A 24023-nucleotide genomic window follows, 5' to 3' on the forward strand; every position below is an offset into this window, starting at 1 on the left:
ATATATTTACTCAATGTATTTACGCTACTCAACATCTGTGGTCACTCTTGATAATTCACCATTAGATATATTTTATATATATATATTCATAAAACATGCAATCGATTTAGGTAGATACCGGATACTAATTGAATCGCGGCTAACACTTACTAAATTTACTAAATCAACAAAACTTGGCAGCTTTATTCAATCGATTTAGATTACGATTAATTGATTGAATGTCTTGTAATATCGATAAAATTTAATCTTCATCAAAAACCGGATCTTTATAAATTCATTAAGTAATGTACCAATGTATATAATGAAGAACAACATACAATAATAATACATCCAATTAACCGTAAATAAAACACAGAGTACAGAAAAAATATTATATTTATTAAATAATATATACTTATTAAGAGTACACATATTGTCGCTTCTTATTTACGTACACATAAACACTTACGATTTGTTTGATTTAAAGAGCTTTGAATTTTACGCAAGGTTATAAAAATTAAGTTGCTTAATAACGCCCTCATTTCCCAATAATAGTTGTAATGAAATTAATTCCATCGTATAAAAAATTGGTATCGGAGAAACAAATGTCATTTAATTACGCAATTTTTTGAAAAACATCCTTGTAATTGGGCTAAAATGAAGATCTCATAAACTATATATGATGCTGTACAGCAGAACTACGGATATTTATTTCACAATAATTAAAAAATATTTCTACCATTTATTTAATCTAGAACCGTTATTATCTTTACCTGCGACTTCAGATTGGACTACTGCACTTTAAGAAGGATAGGTACAGATATCTTTCATTTTATTTAATTCTCAGAAAACTAACATGTACTTATGTATCTACTTCATATAACTAAAAGGATATAAATATTGTACAAGATACAAAGTTGTAGATAAGTGTGTACAAAAAAGAATAGCTTTTTGGAACAGTGAATATTTTTGAACATTAGTGGTAATTATGTAAAAACTTACAGTTAACATTATTTTATTCATTTATTTTGGGTCACCTTTTGGTGATCGGCAAAAGACAATTCTGGTTTTTAAGTAGAAGCCCATTCTCAATTGCTGAGCCTAAATAATCTTTCATATTTACGGTAAAAAATATTGCCACCGCCCTCACTTCTACACATTAGAAAGAGATAGTTGATCTATTGTAAAGAACAAAATTGATTGTATCATAAACAAATATTCAACAGAATAGCATAATAATAGATAAATAAATAACAATTCCATGGACGTCATTGAAAGACCAATACAACACAATACATAACAATTGGATTATCTATATATTTATTTTTTTATATGAACATTTGTATGAAAAGAGTAAAAGATTATGTTTTTGCTAGAATCGATAGTATAATTTTGATTTCATACAACTTGGCAACAAACATCAAAATTGTTTGATTTTCAAGTGGCACGTAAGAAATAATTGTAAATATTATAAACATTATTTCTTTTAATTAAATAAATTTCAAATAAAAATAAACACACTGAATGTAGAATAATATGAGCGATACTTCATTTAATAACTTAATAGGGTACGATAGTGAAACAATAAACTCAGACCATTTTTAATGAGAAATTAATATTTATTTTTAAAAATTAAGTATAACTTCTTGCATAGATAAAAAATAAATTAAATTTTGGAATCCATACTTTTTAATTTGAAAATAAAAATCTAATAATAAACTATTTTGTATAATATTTTACGTGAAAATCCTTCAGCAGTTGGATTTAGGCCTCATTAGGAACTTTTTAAGAAACAAAAATATGGCTGGTTTTTATAGATTATTATTATCAGAGTTGTGACTAAAAATATGGACGATATTATTCTAAGTTGTACAAAGCACAAACAAATATGGCATATTATTGATTTTTTTTTAATAACGTTCGTAATTCGAATCGTCTGTAACATGTTTATTTTTTTTCGGCCATTATGATAAATTTCTATAGAGACCATTCCCATTTAAATTTGGAACGAACTAGATTTCTTTTGTCTTTTATCATGTTATTCGAGGTGTGCATTCAGAATGCCTATTCATATATACATATAAAATTATGAAGCAAGGCAACTTTTTAAACGTTATAAAAATATACGAAAATAGTTCAAAACGTAAAAAAATATAATTTCGCGTTTTATCATAATTGTACCAGATTATTTATGATAGAGCAAAATTAAAGAGATAACTATTTTGATTATGTCAAAATCGTTTTCCTATAGATTAGAAAACGTAAATCTAAAGAATTAATTTTCTTAAATCTTTTGGGCCTTAAATTGGAATGTTCTTAACACTACATATATAATAGTATATTCGATATAGACTTTCGTTTCATTTGAAACAGTAAAAGTAAAATAATCATATAAAAGAGTAAATCGTATTATATAAAAGTTTTAATAAAAAAATCATTCGTTTGATAAAGAGATTAAGCCGACGATATTTCGACTGCTTTGTTTAATATTAACGATACGTCCATCGGTGGGAAGTTTTGGAGCAGCTTCACGTTCGACGCGAAGTCAGCGTTGAGTATGCTGTCTCTCACCAATCTGGAGATTGAGATAAAGGATAATATTCAGGTTTTGTACGACACAACTTAGATGTAGCATCGGCAAACTTCGTAAAACCGATCACATCCGAATTAAGTACGCTATCCCACATTATCAATATATTTTTCTTATGTGAATATGAACTTTGCACTATAACGTGTAATATAATATGACTTAGTATATTCGTCAATTTGACACGTCGATCTACCAGCACTTGCTTTCTCGGGTTATACTGACGCCAGCATCTATAGCGACGAATAGCGTCGAATGGCGCGATAGAAAGTTATTTCTATTGGTCGTGTAAATCGGCAATCGGTTTTATTGAATTTGCCGATGCCACATCAAAGTTGTGTGTAGTTGCGTACTATACGAATTTTCACGCATGTGTTTTAAGGTAGTTGGCCAGTGTGACATTTTACATTTATTTCATTTATTGGTTATAAGGCCTTTGTACTTTTATAAACTCCTGGCAGTGGTTGTATCGAATTTCATAAAGATTATCAAGATTAATACAGTAACTGTTTTTAACTCATATTTGTATAGCACTTAATGTTATTAATTCTTAGGTAAATAAATTAAAAAATAAATCAACCTACAAAATAAAGTTCGTTTAAGCATTTGAGTCGTAACAAGCTAATTAATAGTTCCTATGATAGCAATCACTCTTGAAGACTTTGATCTAATTGGAAGGAGTAGAGGAGAATCACTCGAAATTTAAATTTAAATTTTTCGCCCAACGTCAGGATCAGCAGCCAGTATGAACAGGCATAAATTTGTCAACACCGACACACGAAAAATTACACTAATATTATACTAAAATTAGGCAAAAGTTAATAACAAAGTGTACGCTGTATTGTTGTGTTCCGGTTTGAAGGGTGAGTGAGCCAGGGTAACTACAGGCATAAGGGACATAGCATCTTAGTTCCCAAGGTTGGTGGCGCATTGACGATGTGAGGAATAGTTAATATTTCTTACAGCGTCATTGTCTATGGGTGATGGTGACCACTTACCATCAGGTGGCCTATATGCTCGTCCGCCAACCTATAACATAAAAAAAATAAGATTGCCACGTCTATGTATCTGCTAGACTAGTATATGTAAATAACAGAGGCTACTTACAAGATCATGGCACAGCATATATAGATGAGCGAGTTGAACCTCTGAGGGTCAGCAAACAGTGAGTCCCAGATTCTCTCTACGTCAGGAAGTGAAAACTCCTGGGAAAGCAGCAATGTTAGCCACCTGCAAGAAGAATAGGTGATTTTAATATGAAATAGAATATTTTTAATTAATAATAACGCAGAATATTCTATATTTAATATAAGTATATTGGATACAATAGCATTTCTCTCATCGACGGCTTGGTGCAGTCGCCTTGAAGGATGCCAATATTCTACTGCTTAACTTGGAAATAGTTTGTATTGACATGTACTGGTTTTAATTGTAAGTAGTTTTTACATGGAAGTAAAGCTTTGTCTGGGTTGATATCACATTTATAAGTTGTGTAGATGAAATTTGGACTCTGCGTATTTCCAATATAGAAGAGAAAAGAGCTTGATCGTTGATAACTCGCGCCGTGATGATTAAATGGATGATGCTGGTGCTGAACTGAAGGACAGGTTAGACCAGTTCTCCACGTGGTCTCAAATGTGTCCATTAGTGTGTAAGTCTGAGGCAGAGTCGGATTTAAAGGTGTGGAGGCCCCGGGGCCACAAAGCAGTGAGGGCCCTAGACAACCAGAAGCGTGAACACCCTAATAATTATATTATTATGAATTATTTAGTTTTTTTATTTCAATCAGTAAGCTATGAATTGTTTCGTATTTGTATAGGTAACTTTTAAAATATTAAATAGTAACATTATTATAATTTGACTATATCTCAGTATTTGTTAACTTGCTGAAAACTGTGGCCCCCTCTCATGTGGAGGCCCCAGGGCAGTTGCCCCGGTTGCCCTCCCCTAAATACGGCCCTGGTCTGAGGTAAAGTTACCTGAAGCTGTAGTACTGCGGCCTCAGCTCCTGTCTCTCCAGTCGCTCCCAGACAGCTCGATCGTTCTTCTTGACGCACTCGCACAACTTCGTCATCATGTAGTTGATGCCGCTCTCGGTCTCGTCCAGGGTGCGTATGAAGAAGTCGCGGATTTCTGCCATCAAGTTCGTGAAGCAGAAGAAACAGTCCGCCTCCGCGTGTTCTTAAACAAATTACAATTATCAAATAAAAATAAAATCGCTTTCTTCAGCATTGGCGTTTAGGTATTTAGATTAAACTATTAATTGGCACATGACCTTAGATTATTTATATTGATAGATAGTCGCACTACAAAAGAACGGACACAACATTGTCATCTTGGTGTGTGTCTATCTAGGCTAGATGAATGATCAAGGCACGTGACATCGGACCGGCAAAACATTGGGTTAAAATTGGAGCATCCGTAACTAATCTTAGGAACGACAAACTATTCCTAATCTGTTGAAAAAATGGTGGAGATTTTGATTGGGTTAAAAGTGGTACAGAAGGAAACTAAACTCATCCTAAGATTCACCATTCGTTTGAATGAAGATTGTGTTAGTGTAGTCGTACAGGTACAGTTATTACTGATTGATGGTAGAATGTCTTCTTGAAGAGGTTGCACATACTCGCCAAAGCCCTAACTGCTAAGTTACATTATTTGATTACCACCGGGTTTGAACCCGTAATCATTATTTACTTGTTTTAACTATTGGAGTAACTCTTAGTTCATATATAATAATTTTAATTATCACTGTAAATGTCAAATACGTGCGATTGTATTGCAAGCGAACGTAACCGCCCTTATTACGTCAGCAATGCTCTTATCAAGCAAGTTTGTTTCATACAAATAACTCATAAAATTATTATCTAATTTATTTTTGTAATAATACAATATTTTTTAAATTGTCTTTTTTTTCACTTAATTTGTATAGATTATATTATTAAAAACTTAATAATAAATCCACTAAGCCTACTAAACTACATATATATATGAAATAAATAAAATCAAAACATTATATGATAGTCTAATTGTCAAGTGTTTTGCAAACAAGCCTTTTAATGTTTAGTTTAAGACGATACGTTAGTGTAGAAGATTATCTAATAACTAAAATTATGTTACCATTGACTTAACTAACCGTAAAAAATAAAGATAATACTAGTCACATGCCATCTTATAGATATTTTAGTTATTTTACAAGTACGTGAAATCCATGCTTGTTATGTTACAATCTAATTTTATATCGGATGAAACGCCAAACATAATATATACACATTTATTAATAACATATTATATATATGTATCAGTGCATTAGTACAGATATCATAATTACTTACTCCGAAAGTTGACGTTAGGATCGGACGCGAAGGTGTGGTAGATGGGCCCGATGATTTCGTTCATGCCCTGCACGTAGCCCTGGCCGGGGTTCAATTTCGCGTAGAGGAAGAGCATGCGCTCTACCACCTCCCAATGTGCCTCGCAGCCCTCATTCAACGGAGTGTAATCCCCACTGGTGATGCTTTCACTTCGACGGATTTCGTTGCTCAACTATTATAAAGATAATTTAAGAGAAGTCAGTATTAGGTATACCCCTTGTCACATTTTGTGTCGCTTCCGAATTGAATTTATTCAATTGTTTCGTCTTTGAACTTGTGACCAAATGCACAAAGTGTGTAAAGAGTCGTAGTGAACCGGTGATTTCTTTTTTTTGGTATAGGTTATTTTATATTTTATATTATTTATATTTCTTTTTTTTTAGCATATGGGCCACCTGATGGTAAGTGGTCACCATCACCCATAGACAATGACGCTGTAAGAAATATTAACTATTCCTTACATCGTCAATGTGCCACCAACCTTGGGAACTAAGATGCTATGTCCCTTGTGCCTGTAGTCACACTGGGTCACTCACCCTTCAAACCGGAACACAACAATATTGCGTATTGTTGTTTAGCGGTAGAATATTTGATGAGTGGGTGGTACCTACCCAGGCCGGCTTGCACAAAGGCCTACCACCATGATTAGAATACGTAAATCTTCTCTGAAGATCAGTACAGCTTCAAGTGTATGCACTAAGTGCTAATTGAGCAGCGTAATGGAATGTGCTGCTTATCCCGCTAAGCTTTGCCTTGGGAGGAAATGCGTTTTACTCAGCTTTGAGACACTATCAGACTATAGTTTTAAGTATAATGTATCTCAGCTTTCCTTAAACACCCTCTTAATAATTATATAAATTTTGAAAATATGCTGAAAAGAGCTGACATGACCCAGTCGTTAAAACGCGTGCATCTTAACCGATGATTGCGAGTTCAAACCCACTATATACATGTGCTTAATTTGTGTTTATAATTCATCTCGTGCTCGGCGGTTAAGGAAAACATCGTGAGGAAACCTGCATGTGTCTCATTTCATCGAATTTCTGCCAAATGTGCATTCCACTAACTCGCATTGGAACAGCGTGGTAGAATATGTTGAAAACTCTCCCCTTAATGGAAGAAGAGGCCTCCCAGCAATGGGAAATTTACAGGACTTTCGAAAATATTGCTTTACAAAATCCGTAAAAGTCTATATCCGTACTAAAATATTAAACTGTCACATTATCAAAATTTAATATAGATCGGACTTCTGGAAATCAAACAAACAGTCATGGTTTGAGTTTACTGTCGACTCAAACAGATCAATAACGATTACGAAACAGTTTTACGAACTTAATGTGACATGATCCGAGTTCAGGGAATACGATATATGGATTCGTATCGAATTTCAAGATAGAATGCAATGAGAAAATTGATACATTGAGTACAGTATATGTTAATATCGGATATATGTATAGTACGACACAACTTAGATGTCGCATCGGCAAAATTCGTAAAACAGATCACATCCGAATTGAGTACGCCATCCCAGATTATCAATATTTATTTCTCATGCGAATATGATCTTTGTTTAAACGTAATAACTTGTAATACCATATGACCTAATATATTCGTTAATTTGACATGTCGATTTACATGCACTTGCTTTCACTGAAGCGAGAATCCATAGCAACAAATAGCTTCGAATGGCGCGATAGGTAGCTATTTCAATTGGTTGTGTAAATCGGCAGTAATCGGTTTTATTTTCATTTTATTGCATTTTCCGATGCTACATCTAATTTGTGTCGTACTATATATAGATAATATTATCTGTAAATACGGGATTAATTAGGCGTTTATTAAAATATAGGTCAATGTGATTTATTAATAATTCATATTTACAATACTTTATACATTTTTTATGGTATAAGTTGGCGACCGAGCATATGGGCCACCTGATGGTGAGTGGTCACCATCACCCATAGACAATGACGCTGTAAGAAATATTAACTATTCTTTACATCGTCAATGTGCCACCAACCTTGGGAACTAAGATGTTATGTCCCTTGTGTCTGTAGTTACCCTAGCTCACTCAAAGCTGTATAAGTGCTTTAGCTACTCACATTGGGATCAGAGTAATGTATGTGAGATTGTCTCATATTTAATATGTGATATCTATATTAATATTATAAATAAGAAAGTAACTCTCTCGCTCTTAAACGGCCGAATCATTGGACCGAATTTGATGACACTTGATATTATGCGAACTGGACCTCAAGAAAACACTAGCTTACATGTTTAAATGTAAAATCTACGATCGACCTATAAGTCACGAGCGATGTCGGGGCCAACAATAGTCAATTACAAAGCATTAAATCTTTAAATAACCTTTTAACCAGAAAAAGATTTTTTACTGTTTTTGAAATCAATGGTGTGTTTCAGAAATGTCAGTTACACAATTTCAATCATCATTATTATATTGTGATTACTTGTAAATAGGATTTAGTTTATTGAAATAAAATAATATATATGGTGTATCAAATTTATCCTTACCTTGGCAACACCGAGACCCCTTCGTTCTAATGTTGAATATTTTAATACGGACTGTTCAACCCGCTTGTGCAGACGCTTGACTCCATTGCTGTTTACAATCTACAAAGTAAAATAACATAAATAGATAAAAATTATAACTAAAATCCCTAATGCATAGGGCATAAATAGATCACCACCTACCACCGCATAGACAATGGCACTGAGATATTTTAACCAACCATGAGGTAGCGAATGCTTCCAAATTTAAAAACTGTGGTAATGGCTAGCACATTCTTCAAACTACATCAAATATAAATATTGATGGTTGTAGATATATCTAACCTACCTTATAAATTACATACAGACAAATATATATAATATATAATACACATTATAAATACAATACATTATAAATATTATAATAATATAATACACTGTACCTCAGAGCATGGAAATTCGGTGGCCGATTGAAAAAACGAGATATCAGGACATAATCTCCTCACATCTTTGTCTATTTGGAGTAGGACCTCATTGTCTTTGAAGTAGGTGCTCCATGAGCTGTCTGGACTTAGGTTAAGAGGATGATCAGTCGGACCTCCAGGAGAAACAATAATTTCATCTGAAATATAAATTAATTTGAACATTTCATAGTACAATTTGTTTTATAGTTAATTATTGTCAAGAATAAATATATATATAAATATACTTATAAGTTGCTGATAAAGTTGCCGTTTCTTTTGAAGTGTAGATTCCCAGGCACTCTTCTCCAAAGGTATATAGTGCAGTAGGATCTTCCAAACAAAAGATCGTAAACCTTTTTCATCTGGTACTCCTATATAATAAAAAGATCATACTTTATATATTATCAAACTCTAATTAAGGTTTTACTACACCAACAAAGTGGACATAGGCAACACTAGTGTTCTACAAGCACACTGTTATATTGGTAGATACTAAATTTGTAAGAACAGCAGCCTGTAAATTCCTACTACTGGGCTAAAGGCCTCCTCTCCCTTTGAGGAGAAGGTTTGGAACATATTCCACCACGCTGTTCCAATGCGGGTTGGTGGAATGCACATGTGGCAGAATTTCTATGAAATTTGTCACATGCAGGTTCACAATGTTTTCCTTCACCGCTGAGCATGAGATGAATTATAAAGACAAATTAAGCACATGAATCAGTGGTGTTTGCCTGGGTTTGAACCCGCAATCATCGGTTAAGATGCACGCGTTCTAACGACTGGGCCATCTCGACTAAATTTGTAAAATGTATGTAAATTAATGTTAATAAGTTTAGTTACCATTAAAAGCTAGTTTTTGTAGCTGTTCAATATTTATTACATCTTCATCTAAGATGTCCTCGAAGGCTTTAATTCTGCAAAAGAATAGTTTTTTGATCTCTTTGAAAATCAACAATTTTATTTCTGTTTTATCTATATTTATATGATTATAATGTAAGTCATTGCTATGCCAAACCCACTTATCGCTGTTTGTCCCTATGTATTCTTAGATCTTTCCTAGCTTTTTATGCAGTTTTTTAATAGATAGAGTGATTCAAGAGGAAGGTATTTGTATATAAGAAATGGACAATATAGTAAAGAAATTTCGAATGTGATCGTAAGTCAAGGTAGGGCTTTATGCAAGCAAGCCTGGGTAGGTGCCACCCACTCATCAGATATTCTACCGCTAAACAAGAGTATGTAGTATTGTTGTGTGACTATGTGTGTTGTGCCAGTGTAACTACGAAGGGTTAGTGAGCCAGTGTAACTATGGGCACAAGGGACATAGCATCTAAGTTCCCAAGGTTGGTGGGGCATTAACAATGTAAGGAATAGTTAATATTTCTTACAGTATCATTGTCTTTGGGTGATGGTGACCACTTGCCATCAGGTGGCCCATATGCTCTTCCACCTTCCTAGTCCATAAAAAAAAAATATTCTGTAGTATATTTAGTATTAGTATTGCACATGTGTAAAACTGGGGTGGTAGTATTGTATAAAAACCACCACATACTATTCATAGGTTTGGAGAAAGCATATGACCGGGTATTAGGAAAGGTTTTGTGGTAGAGCCTTTAAGAATGAAAGTATTGTTAATCCTAGCAACATATACCAGTTGTATTACAAAATTTCAAACCATGGTCAGGACCACTGCTAGCTATTATTATCACTAAGGTTGACATAAATCTACAATCTTTCTCGATGATTATATTCATTCAATTGGAAATGTTTTTAAAAATTGGTATAATCCCTGAAATTATTTACCTTGAAAGACATATTAACAATCAGTTATATAGGCAATGTTGGGAACTGAGATATTTTGTCGCTTGTGGCTATTAGTTACACTAGCACTTTTACCCTTCAATCTTCAACGCAACAGTAGTAAGTATATCTATTTTTAGATTGTAGAATATGTGATTTTTTTAAATATTTATTATTAAAATTAAGCAGTTAATATCTCATCACTATTCTACACAATTAATAATGAAGAATATTTTTTTATCATTAGAAAGTTAAACTTCTTTACTTTATAAATAATTCTTAAAAGGTTAACTGGATATAGCTAATATAGCATCATAAATATTGTTTTAAAATTATTTATAAAACTACCTTTATGTAAATAATATTGTAAAAAGTATCCTAATTGTAATATATGCATTTGAATATTAATATCTATATATAATGACGTTTTGTTCAATTATTTTAAACTATATCAACATATTTACTACAGAATGAATTTATAAAGGGGTGTTAATATAACCAAAATCATGCGATACATATGAATATTTAAATAATATTTATTATAATTACCTGGCTTTGTGAAGACTCATTTTCGACTCCCAATTTTTTTAATTGTATAAATGCATAATTAAGTAGTACATAATATGCTATTTCTCTTTTATTTTGAGTTCGCACTTTGATATGATAATTTACACGTTATAGTTAGTCACTTCATGTAATGTGCGATACTTTGTACGACGTACTCTACAGAATTATTATACCTATAAAAATACGATTCAGTTTACGTTGTTTTTGCGTTGATATTACCAAATGTCAGGTGAGGAAGTTTGCCCACTAAATAAAATATTTTACCCCTAAATATCAAATTTAAAAACAATGAAAAATGTTCACATCAATAGATTTAATTTCGAAATTAAATCTATTTATATATACATGGAATAGACTTTCCTCCGTCAGGTGCAAATTTTTTTATACGTGTTTTTAATTCGCATTCGATCACTAGATAAATTGTAAAAAGTCTGTGCCGATTTTAAGGATTAAAATTATTGTTTAATATTTTCTTGTTAACTATCATGTTTTTTGAGCATGGATCTTTATCATTGTAATCTTCAGTATATACATATAAGTCTCCTTACTTTTTTCTTAAATTTTAATTCACGTTAAAACTTTTGAAACACACACCTTAAAAAGAGATTGTGTGCCAAATGTTTATCAGTTAAACAAACAAAAAATACTGTAATATATAATACTAAATGAAGAAGAAGAAGCAAATCCTAAATAAGCATTACCGATATTTACCAAATTATTTGGAAGGAACGACAAGAGGACGTAACGAATAAAGCCTTAATGTGTTTTATTTATTGAATTCATTTATGATTTATGAGCTTGATAGTTGTTTTTTTCATGACAAGTTCTTATCAGACATAATAATGTCACAAAATTAAAGTTGTGTATATAAATGTATATAAAATAAAAATACGCTCTTATGACATCCTTATCCTTAATATAGGGGTAAAATTAAGAATTTGGTAGCACTAAAAGTGACAGCTTGGACTATGAACGACAATCCACAGATAATCAAACTAAAGTTTGAACATAGGCTCTATCCGCATGAGCAAGAAGAAGTTCTCGAATGTTAACTGCTATTCCAATTAATTATATTTAACATGATTGATTTATATTTAGAAAATATACAACATTAAACATTGAATCATTGAATATTCAGAAAAAAGTTTTTAAGTAATTGTGGTAAAATTCATAATAACTTTTTACTTCAAGGTCTTAATTGGCTCCTGGTTTTTTTTCATTATATTTAAGACAATAAAAAAAGTCCAACGCACAATATTTCCGGCTGATTTTTCAAGGGCATTTTAACTACTATTTATCTTCTTTTTTCCCCTTTCCTCTCTCTCTCTTCGGTCCCAGTTTTCTACAACTACTTATTTTAATCCTTGTTTCTATTCATTGCTTACATTTTCGACTAGGACTATGTATGAAATAAGGCCTGCGCAGTTCTGGTTAGGTTATCACGAAGACGTGAATGAAAATCATTAAATAAATCCTTTCTCCAAAATCCTGTTTCGTGTCAAAACTATTTCTTTCTATAAAATATTACGTATATAATCAAAGACATAGATGATTCTGTAGATAATATCTCTTTTTTAAGTATACATATTTTCTACCGTTTACTTTATTGTATTTAGGAAGTATAAAATGCAAAAGTTTTAGAGGATAACGTCCTTGTCAAAAAATATTATATGAGAGATAAGAAATTCTGACGACAATTCGAATGATTTTCCGAATTACTTTAAACACGATAATGATCGAAAAGGAAGCGAGCAGTGTTAAATAAATTATAAGGGATCAATTGGTTTCCAAGCTAGCTTGGTCCTTATAAAGCCCAGACTTAAATTTTATTTAGATAGATACACCCTACTAATCCCACATATATTATTTATAATGTCACGATTTTTTTAAATATACTTATATTATAATTTTAATTGAAATAACATTTATTAGTATAATTATTGATATGATAAATATTATATGTATCGATTGGTAAATTAATATAGTGACATAAATTAATATTATGTGAGAAGTTTTATTACAATATACTTAAACAACAACAACAGCAGCCTATAAATTTCCCACAATTGGGCTAAGGCTTCCTCTACCTTTTGAGGAGAAGGTATGGAACCTTCTCTTCAAAAGGTAGAGGAAGACACATGCAGGTTTCCACGTTGTTTTCCTTCACCGCCGAGCACGAGATGATTTATAAACACAAATTAAGGACATAAATATTCAGTGGTAGGTACTTGTATGGGTTTAAACTCGCAATCATCGGTTGAGATGCACGCGTTCTAACCACTGGGCCATCTTGGCTCTTCTTATACTATACTTAAACCTTCCTTATGAGTCCCTTTGTCTATTAGTAGTTTAGGAGTTTATCGCGAATATACAGACAGCGTCCGGGAGACTTTGTTTTATAATATGTAGGATAAAATAATTAATTGGTATATAATGTTTTGTTGTTATCCATTATCGTAGAAAATTAATTAACAATCCGATATAGATTTTTGTGAGGACAATATTCTAGAAAGATCTGTATAAATATTATAGTCAGCGCTCGATTGTTGGAATTGACTCGTAAGCTCTTTGTCGATGCTAATTCTTAATAATCCGTATTCAATAAAAATAACAAACAAATCGTTTCTCATTCCAATAGTAGTATGATCAAAAGCCGGGGAGAGGAAGAAGCGACTTTTTTTTTTTTAACGAACTCTACTAATAACCTTTGTTTTAATTGTGCCGTCGCGTCGGTCCGGTCACGATTGAAAAAGGGAATAAAAATAAATCTCTTAGGATCGCTCGATACTCGAACGTACTTACAAAAATACGTTTCTGACAAAGTATTGTCATTGACCCGAGTGCGGATTACGTGATAAGTGTTGAAATAACGTACAAAAGTTTTGAGAAATTTTAAGTAATGAAATCGAATATGTACTTATTGCTTTTGATAATGTATCCTTATTAATTGGTATTTAATACATTATGTATGTTTCATTTAAGTTTATGCTAAATAAAGTTCTTGACAGGGCCGGTTTTTGGAGAGGTTGACCTCGGGTCCCCGAGATTCCGACGTGTTAACAATTTTAATGTAATATGTTTGTTGATATCTAGATATACATATAATATACAATACTAGTAGTAGCCCGCGGCTTCGCTTGTGTTTTAGGACGTCATTTGCCAGGTAAAAAAGTAGTATGTCCTTTCTTCGAGTTCAAGTTTGCTTCATACCAAATCTCGTCAAATACGGTTCAGCGGTTTGGTCGTGAAAAAGAGGCAGACAGAGTTGATTTCAAATTTAAAATAATAATATAGATTACTAAATAATATTTTCGGAGGTATTTAAACAAAGAGTAAATAAATTATAGCTTACGGAGAGAAAGGAAAAAAGAAAAAATAATAATTTATGAAATAATAATAAGAGCCATATATCTTTACCCATACACACTAGGGTCGATGAGAAAAGAAATATAAAGTATGTACTTCTTACCTCGCCAATGGGTTTCAGTTGGAATCAAAGATGACATGCTTCTTGTGCCTATAACATGCGCACTCACACTTTGATCTAAAACATTGACTATACTATTTTATACTATTTGGCTGCAGAATACAGAATACTAATATGATTGTAATTTTTAAATGTTGAAAAAGAGTAGAAGTAGTGGTAGAATCTACTTTCCGAACCGGAACTACTTTCCATAGCTTCACGTAATTGTTAAATGACGATTCAAAAGTTCTTGTAAAAGCCCACTTAAACAAAGTTTATTTTAATTTTCGAATAGTTTGTTACCACCAGTTTTCTTCCTCAGAGCGTTGTCAATCTTTATTAGCTAGTCAAAAATTTATATTAGCATCTAAATTATTTAGAATTTATTTAAAAGATTATATAGAATGGATCAAATATTTCTTCTTTCTTTACTTATTTGCTCAAAGTACCAAACCTTTCTAGGACGATCATTCTTATTATCTATTTGTACGTATAAAATATTGTAAATATGAATATATTCTCAAGATGATATATATTTATTCTGTATGTAATGTAACTACGAAAATATCCTCATTTTACGTACTACTACCGTTACTTCGTAGTACTTATTCGATGATGTAATGTTACCTACATTACATTTTAAGGAAAAGTATTAGTGATTTTGTACGATTTTTTTACTCATGACATTGGTACAAGGAACAATCACAAACTAATTATTCTTTATACTCGACTGCAGAGGGAGTAACTCTTTTGTGGGCCAATGTTTACGGTTGTACAATAGGATCCCAGAAAGTCTCAATATGTCTTTGTTGTTAAATTAAAAAAAAAAGTAAGGGAACGTTTGTATGCAAAAGGTTATTTTTTTAATTACTGAGTTTATGGATAAAAGCACACCTTGTGAATTATTGCCTGCTGACGATTTGTTTTAAGTAACCCTGACAAAGTAACTGCTGATTTTCTAAAGCCGGTTCTTCGTAGGCAATGGTATTTTCTTTTTCGAACCGTTGGTAGTTCAATTCGACGATCAATAAGTAACTATAATTCCTCTATGTTAAATAATTTGTTTAAATTTGTTAAGGCTATGTTTTGACAAACTGAGTAAAAAAAAATGTTAAAAATATTTAGAAAATCATTAGAGCCTACCATTTCTATGTTGCCCCTGGGCTTGGAGACGTCTAAAAATATAACAAATTTACTAATTGATTCTAATAAAATTATTTTGCTCCAATAAAATGAGTCGCTTAATCCATACAGTACTACGTGTTGTTTTAATTTGTAATCTAAGAAATTTTATCAATTTTAGCGTCTCGTTTGTTCAAATTACGTACTCTTTGACTGCGACGTAATCATCACTCAAGCTTGAATTGTATTAAGCTATTGTGAATACGAGTTTGCAATTCTCATATGAAAATCATGGATTCGCTGTATTTATGTGCAATGCGGAACTGACTTTAAATTAATTAAAATATGACTAAATAATTCGAAATAGACAAATTGGTAAACAATAAATATATTCATTCCATAATAACTAATTTATTAAAAGAAGTACAAAATCGACAGTGCAAAATATCGTACAAAGCGCTGATATAACACAAATGTTCATCGTTTCATTTTTTCTTGGAACACCCTCTGAATAAAAAACATTAAAAGCTAATATTGTACTTAATAGATTCAATCCAATTCCCGCGATTAAAAACGAAGCTTCAATAAACTTGTCGGAGCATATTTGTAAGCCAGACTCCAAGAGAATGCCAAGGTTAACTATGGAGAGTCCACCACACACTCCTAACATTATGAAATGATCAATTGAGGTTAATTCAATGCTTTCTGAATTAAAAAAAAATCCTAACACCATTAATATAAATGTAAAACTGCGTAAAATCATTGGCATTATCTGATAAGCCATTGTTTGGTCACTGACATTTCAATAACATAAAATAAAAACGTGCTCTGAACTCTTTGGGAATCAACACTAAACAAACATTTTAATCACTTAATTTATTTACAGTGATTTATTAAAGTGAATAAGTGTCATGACAATTTATTCGAAAACAGATAATAAATATAAGCCTTCTAGTTGAAACTATTTAAATGAACCATGAAAAGAGTCTATTTACTCTTTGATACAGACTAGAGCACTACCAAGAAGCGTAATGTCAATTTTTTGCTGTTTTTCGTACAATTATTGAAAATGTATATTCTAATTTATATTTTAACTTCTTTTATGTCTGTTGTTACAATATATTGTGATACCGGTAATAAAACTGTTCGAGTTATCAATTACTGTTCTCATCCTGACTGTTCTTTAAAAAACCAGCATACCTTGTGCGTTGCCAAGGATAAACATAGTCCAAGATTGTTTGCTTCGGGAATGACAACGTGGATGAAATATCAAATTCTGCAACTACACAATCGACATCGAGATAATATAGCACTGGGTCTCGAGGCAGGTCAGCCGCCAGCTGCTAATATGCGTAAAATGTACTGGGATTACGAACTCGAAGAAATAGCCGAGATATGGGCTCGGCAATGTCAAAAAAGACACGATGAATGTAGGAATACGATACGGTTCAATGTTATACAAAACATGGACGTTCGACCAATACTGCCTCGGGTGACCGTTGCACAGATATTGGCGGACGCTGTCGGTGCGTGGTTTTCGGGATCTAGAACTCTACCCCCGGAATATGTTTGGTCCTTTAAGCCAAGTAACTGCAGCGCTTCTGGTGGGTGTAACGCTCATTGGTACTCCGCTGCGGCTTGGGCGTCCACTTGGCGAATAGGTTGTTCGCAAGCTATATGTACAGTCAAACAAAGTTCTTGCGTCTTATTTAGGAAGAAAAGGACACCACGGCCCCCTACGAATAATTCTATGAAAAATGTTACGGCAAGTACTAAAAAAGAAAATTTATTACGCAGAACGAAATACATGACAGTAGCCCAATCGTCACGATTAGAGGACTTTGCAACAACGATTAAAAACACTAACCAAGAGTCGCCTTTATATCGCGGTAAGTTGAATTCGTTCGACAAAGAAAGTAAGCAAAAAGAACCTAATATTATGGCGTACATATTCTGTAACTACGGACCTGCTGGCAATATTGACGGATTTCCAATATACGAACCTGGAGTGACCTGTAGTAACTGTCCATACGGAACCAAATGTGGTGCTGGACCTCATAGAGGATTGTGTGCCCTATTAAGTGATCCCGAGGATATATCGAAATAAAATATTTAATACAGTTATTTAAAACTCTCAAAAGACTTTTTTCTTTTTCTTTCCAACAATCTAACTTTAAAACTTTTAAGAGTGAGATGAAACTTATATATTTTTATTATGATAGAATGTAGGGCGTGTGCCCCTTACAAGTTTTACGCAGTAGGAATATAATTTATTGGTAAATATTTCTACAATCAATCGCATGCAAAGAACACGTACAAACACAAGAATACATACAAGAAATATGGCATAAGGTAAGTATGCGTAAGTAACTCACGGGCCAAAATTGCTATTGTATTTTTCGTAGTCACAAAGTTCAAAGTCGTAAAATTTTGTGAAATTTTGTGATGGCAAATGGAAATTATAATTATTATCAGAATATCATTGTATTATACATGCGTAATAGTGCAGAACATCCTGAATTCATTTTAAAATCACCTTTAAATCAGATTCTATATTTCACCACAGTATGCATTTTACGATTTTAATATAAAATAATGAAAATGAAAACCCAAAACAATCCTGTATTGTTTATTATTTTGCATCTGTGTGCAAATGTGACTGTGTGTATATTGTAACTCAATAATGTTTTCGAGTGCTGAAATTATTTAAATATGGGAATTGATTTATTGTATGGATAATAATTATTCAGGACTTATCCTTTTTTGTAGTCACAGAGTATAAAATAACTAATAAACGAAAGAAATTTCCCTAATTAATCTCGTGCGACGGTGAAGATGTTATTTTGGGTTTACACACGTGCGTGTGTGTCAGGCAGATCCAGTCCTTTCTTGTATGCAAATTGGAAAATATTACTTTTTATTTAGTAAATGAACTTGCATCTATTATTGCAGGTAAACGTAATGCAATCGATTATAACAATTCAAACGAATTAAATCAGTATAGTACGACACAATTTAGATGTAGCATCGGCAAAATTCGTAAAACCGATCTCATCCGAATTGAGTACGCTATCCCAAATTATCAATATTTATTTCTCATGCGAATATGATCTTTGCACAAACGTAATAACTTGTAATGTCATATGACTTAATATATTCGTCAATTTGACACGTCGGTTTACATGCACTTGCTTTCTCTGACGCGAGAATCTATAGCGACGAATGGCGTCGAATGGCGCGATAGGGAGCTATTTCTATTGGTTGTGTAAATCGGCAGTAATCGGTTTTATTTTCATTCCATTGCATTTTCCGATGCTACATCTAATTTGTGTCGTACTATACTTGAAACATTACAGCTCCTTATGGACGAGACCGATTTGTTACAAATGACATGACATGACGACCTCCATGGTCGAGTGGTGTGTACACCGGTTTTCATGAGTACGCTACTCTGAGGTCCCGGGTTCGATTCCCAGCCGAGTCGATGTAGATTACCCTTAGTTTTCTATGTTGTCTTAGGTCTGGGTGTTTGTAGTACCGTCGTTACTTCTGATTTCCATAACACAAGTGCTTCAGCTACTTACATTGGGATCAGAGTAATGTATGTGATGTTGTCTCATATTTATATATTTATTATTACTATTACAATAAACGATTTACCCCTCTGATTCATTTCTAATCCCTCTACAATACCCTCTGCTCATCCTCCTTCTCCTATGTGTACGTTGCGCATGTACCTACTACATACTTCGCTACTAATATTATAATAGAATATGTATGTCTAAAAATTTAATATTCTGTTCGATCATAGTAATACGTAGAGTAACTGTGGGGTGGGTGGTACCAATACAGCATCCACAAAGGTATACCTCAGGTGAAGCTTTTTGAATGCCAAGTCATTTTTGCGTTACAGCGCTTTATAGGAAACCGGTCAAGTACAAGTAAGATTCGCATGGAGAGGGTTTCGTACTTTAACAATATAAAAGGAGAATAGTAATATTATCCTAGCTTTAAATTAAAAATGATGATGAAATATAATATATATATTTGTTTTTTTTTAAAGTGCTGTAATATCGAATTGGGGCACAATCCTGTAATGATATGTAAGTATACAGTGTGGCATTAAATAAATAAATAAATAAATCTAAAATATATATAAAGGAAATGAAAAAAAGTTGTAGTATAACTGATAAATGCACTATTGAAAGATTAATTCCAATGAAAAACGGTAGCGAAAAACGGAATATTATTTTTAAAAATCAAATACTAAATCAGGGTTGCAAGTGGAAAATATTTCGTTTTAAATTATACGCTTTGGAGGAGTAATCCGTAAAGAGCTACAACAATATGAAATGTAGATAGAGATCACGTAAGAATACGGAATAATAAACTAATTGATAAGCAAAGGATGATTATACTCAACGATTACAGGATGAGACCTAGGTAAATACACAGAGGTGTATGCAACCCCGACTCCCGACGATTGATTTGTGTGCCTTTTATCAAGGAAGGTAAGTACCATTCAATTTCAGGGATTATTAGTTTGCGTTTATAAAAAAATACTTAACACAACTATAAAACAATATTTTATAATTTTATTCAGGATTTAAATAAAAATATTCATATTTTCCAAGCGCATGGGTGGATAAGTTATATAAATAGTACTGACGGCAAATTCAATAAATGTGTGTGTTTTTTTAAATTCGTTATGAATTTGTATAAAACGAACATAATGTTATAGAAACGTAAGGTCAGTTTTCATATAAATATGGTTAATAGAAATGGGCTTTAGTAGTAGTACCACATATATACTTAGTTATACGTAGATCATACAGCATACTCTGTATATGAATATCAATAAATTTATTTTCTTTGTGCATTTCTACTACTAGCAGTTCTGCAATGAGATTAAATTAAAATAATTAATATATATATAACTTTTTTTTTATTTAGATTCAGAACTAGCTAACAAATGATCTCACATATAGAACCTCGTTAGAGTTCGCAAAATAAAATGTATACAATGAAACGTCATATTATGATTAATAGTAAATATAAAGTTGTAAAGGAGTTTTTGATATTTTAATTGTGGTTTATTGATTATTAAAAACATGTTGTCTGCTGCTAAAGTGCGTATTCATGGTATGCAAGATGAGAACTGGGTAATAAAGGATAAAATTAATCAGTATCGCGGACTAATAAAACTATACGGTAAGTATTGTTTGGGAATACTCACTATTCAAATTTCATAATGGTTTTCGCATGTGTAGCGGTCGTAGAATATAGGTATAAAAAAAGAAGAAGAATTTAGTTATTTCTTGGTCTTCAAGCTTTCATACAAAAATTTTATCAAATTCAGATCAGTTATTGAGCGTGAAAGCGTAACAGAGATACAGCCAGATTACTTTCGCTATTATGATATTAGTATAGATTATTATTTATTTTTATTTTTTGTGGAATAGGTTGGTGGACGAGCATATGAGCCACATGATGGTAAGAGGTCATCATCACCCATAGACAATGACGCTGTAAGAAATATTAACTATTCCTTACATCGTCAATGCGCCACCAACCTTGGGAACTAAGATGCTATGTCCCTTGTGCCTGTAGTGGCTTACTCACCCTTTAAACCGGAATACAACAATACTGCGTATTGTTGTTTAGCGGTAGAATATCTGATGAGTGGGTGGTACCTACCCAGGCGAGCTTGCACAAAGCCCTACCACCAAGTAAAAAGAATAAATTTATTTCACAAAATAGGCATATATTATAATAGAATTGCTAATTGATATATATGTAAACACTATACTAATATACTTTTTAAATAAGAAAGCTGAAAAGTATAAGAAATACAAGTCCTCATTTAATTATATAAAATGGTTTAAGGATATGTACACAGAGAGTATGTTTGTAGTGTATCATCACTATATATTATTAAAAAAAGTTTCCCGGCTGCCTCCGTGCACAATACTCTCAAAAACTACCAAACGGATTTTAATACGGCTTTTCACTAATGGACGGTGATGAATGACGGCTTGATTCGCTGTGAGTATTAAATAGATTTTAAGCCAATCCTATTTTTTGTATATATATTTCCATTCAAATTCCATGAACTGAGCGTCCGTGCCCTCGTTTGGCTTAATTTTTAATGTTATATTGTTCATAACTATTACAAGTAAGAATTATAATTACTTTTGTGATAAAAAACACAATCTTATTCAAAACTCTGCTCCTCTTCGTTCTGGCTGATCCAGTCTCTGTCACCATTAAAATGGAAAGATATTATTTTAGAAAGCATAACAAATAGTACTCCCTTTTTTAACTTACTTTCTTAAGTGTACGCCAAATTTTCTATTTTGAATACCATCTTTGCCCATTTTTTACTGCTGAAAAAGGTAAAAAAGGCTTAGGACAGTCCCTCACTGACTGCAATCAACTATCTATACTGCAGGAAAATGCTCAAAATACAGTTTTACATTGTTTTTGTTACGTTACAAACCAAAGCCCGTTAGACAAGTACAATTTTTCTGTTATTGTAAATAAAAAGACACAACTGCAATCCCTAAAATCTTCAATCATTACATTGTAGGTGAATACTTCCGGTGAGGGTCCGTCCTTATATGTATATGTTTTATCAATCAAACTATTCTCGTGAAGTTGTTCTAGTTGTAACATCTTTAGTGTAGCACAAACGTAAATGTTCGTCTTTTTTATGGATTATGTTGGCGGGCGAAAATATGCCCATGCGCCACCTGATGGTAAGTGGTCACCATCACCCATAGACAATGACGCTGTAAGAAATATTAACTATTTGTCAATCGTCAATGCGCCACCAACCTTGGGAATTGAGATGCTATGTCCCTTGTGCCTGTATTTACACTGGCTCACTCACCCTTCAAACTGGAACACAACAATACGTACTGTTGTTTAGCGGTAGAATATTTGATGAGTTGGTGAACCTACCCAGGCGGGCTTACACAAAGCCCTACCACCAAGTAAAGAGTATAGAAAAAGAGAGTAGAATGGAAATTATTTACGTTTTTTAAGATTCCATAACATTACAGATCCCTTGCCCTTTTGTTATTTGGAGTTTTCAATGTTTTCTAGTGTTTTCATTCGTGTAAACACTTTTCACTTTAAATATCTAAGATTTATAATTTTATTAGTCTAGGTTTATACACCGTGCTTGCTTCGGCTCTTTTCCATCGTATAGCAAATTAACATTTGAGTATTCTTCAATGTATTAGTTAATATAAATTATTTACTTTATATTTGCTAGTGATTAAAACTTTTTTTTTAATTGTGTACAGATTATTCAAGCGAAGGATATAACTATTTTGAGAAATTTCGATTAACAGTTATAATGGTTTAAATATTATGTTTGAATTAAGTGAATACTTGGCATTGGAAGAGAATTTTAGGAATTCTGTTAAAATAACGTTTGTTCCAACGGTTTTTAAATCATGCTTCTAATGTGGCATTACAATGTTAAAAGTTCTATTTCTTACATTTAGAAAGAGACCGTAAGATTCATGAAGGCGACTTGGCGAAGCAGAAAAAACGCTACTGTCGCGACATTCGGCAATTACGAAAGGATATTACGGACAAACGTGAAGAACTGCAGGTTGCGGTGTATGGGGACAAGCAGTTTCTACGAAATGCTTTCCAAGAGCACAGACGGCTACAACTTACGTACATGAACAGTCAAGCTGATGTAAGAGTCTTGAATTTTTTAATTATTTAGTTACATATTGTTTATGTTACCAGCCGAACAGTTATGTCGAAGACGGCTGTCATGTTATGGGCATTGGGAAGGTCTTAAACATGGATGTGGAAGGATATAGAGGTACAGGACGACCAAAGAAACGATGGATGGATTGTATGTAAGAGGATATGGTTAGAAAGAATGTTACTTGTGAGTTGACGTCCGACAGAGAAGTATGGAAGGTGACATGCTGCGCCGATCCCAAATAAAATTGGGATAAGGGCAGGAGGATGATTGTTTATGTTACTATAATTATTCGGGCACAGGATAGGTATAGTTCAATTTAAGGCCCCCGAATCCGATACAATTTTTGTTTAAGATATATCGCTACCCACTGATGTAAACGACAAATCGAAATAGTTCCCCAGTGACTTTATTGAAGAAAATATCA

At 32.7% G+C, this 24023-nt stretch overlaps 3 protein-coding genes across 3 annotated transcripts in view; 2 read left to right on the forward strand and 1 right to left on the reverse strand.

The window, feature by feature from the left end:
• Positions 1-357: 357 nt before the first annotated feature.
• On the reverse strand, positions 358-11513 carry LOC124543084 (TBC1 domain family member 13). The gene is made up of 9 exons (XM_047121120.1): positions 11262-11513; positions 9753-9826; positions 9158-9283; positions 8892-9070; positions 8473-8571; positions 5902-6112; positions 4546-4747; positions 3674-3796; positions 358-2554 (listed from the first exon to the last, which is right to left on the reverse strand). Exons 1-9 carry the CDS (start codon positions 11279-11281, stop codon positions 2434-2436), a joined length of 1155 nt encoding a protein of 384 aa, XP_046977076.1. The 5' UTR covers positions 11282-11513; the 3' UTR covers positions 358-2433.
• A 5399-nt stretch (positions 11514-16912) lies between these two features.
• On the forward strand, positions 16913-17974 carry LOC124542847. The gene has a single exon (XM_047120732.1). It carries the CDS (start codon positions 16937-16939, stop codon positions 17972-17974), a length of 1038 nt encoding a protein of 345 aa, XP_046976688.1. The 5' UTR covers positions 16913-16936.
• A 2978-nt stretch (positions 17975-20952) lies between these two features.
• The window catches only part of LOC124543353, a 59525-nt gene continuing 56454 nt past the window's right edge, over positions 20953-24023 (forward strand). Inside the window, exons 1-2 of the mRNA XM_047121553.1 lie at positions 20953-21078; positions 23382-23581. Coding sequence (XP_046977509.1) covers positions 20979-21078; positions 23382-23581 — 300 coding nt within the window. The 5' untranslated portion in view covers positions 20953-20978. The remainder of the gene's footprint in view (positions 21079-23381; positions 23582-24023) is intronic.

The sequence above is a fragment of the Vanessa cardui genome, chromosome Z (genome assembly GCF_905220365.1).
Source record: "Vanessa cardui chromosome Z, ilVanCard2.1, whole genome shotgun sequence".
NCBI classification, from domain to species: domain Eukaryota; kingdom Metazoa; phylum Arthropoda; class Insecta; order Lepidoptera; family Nymphalidae; genus Vanessa; species Vanessa cardui.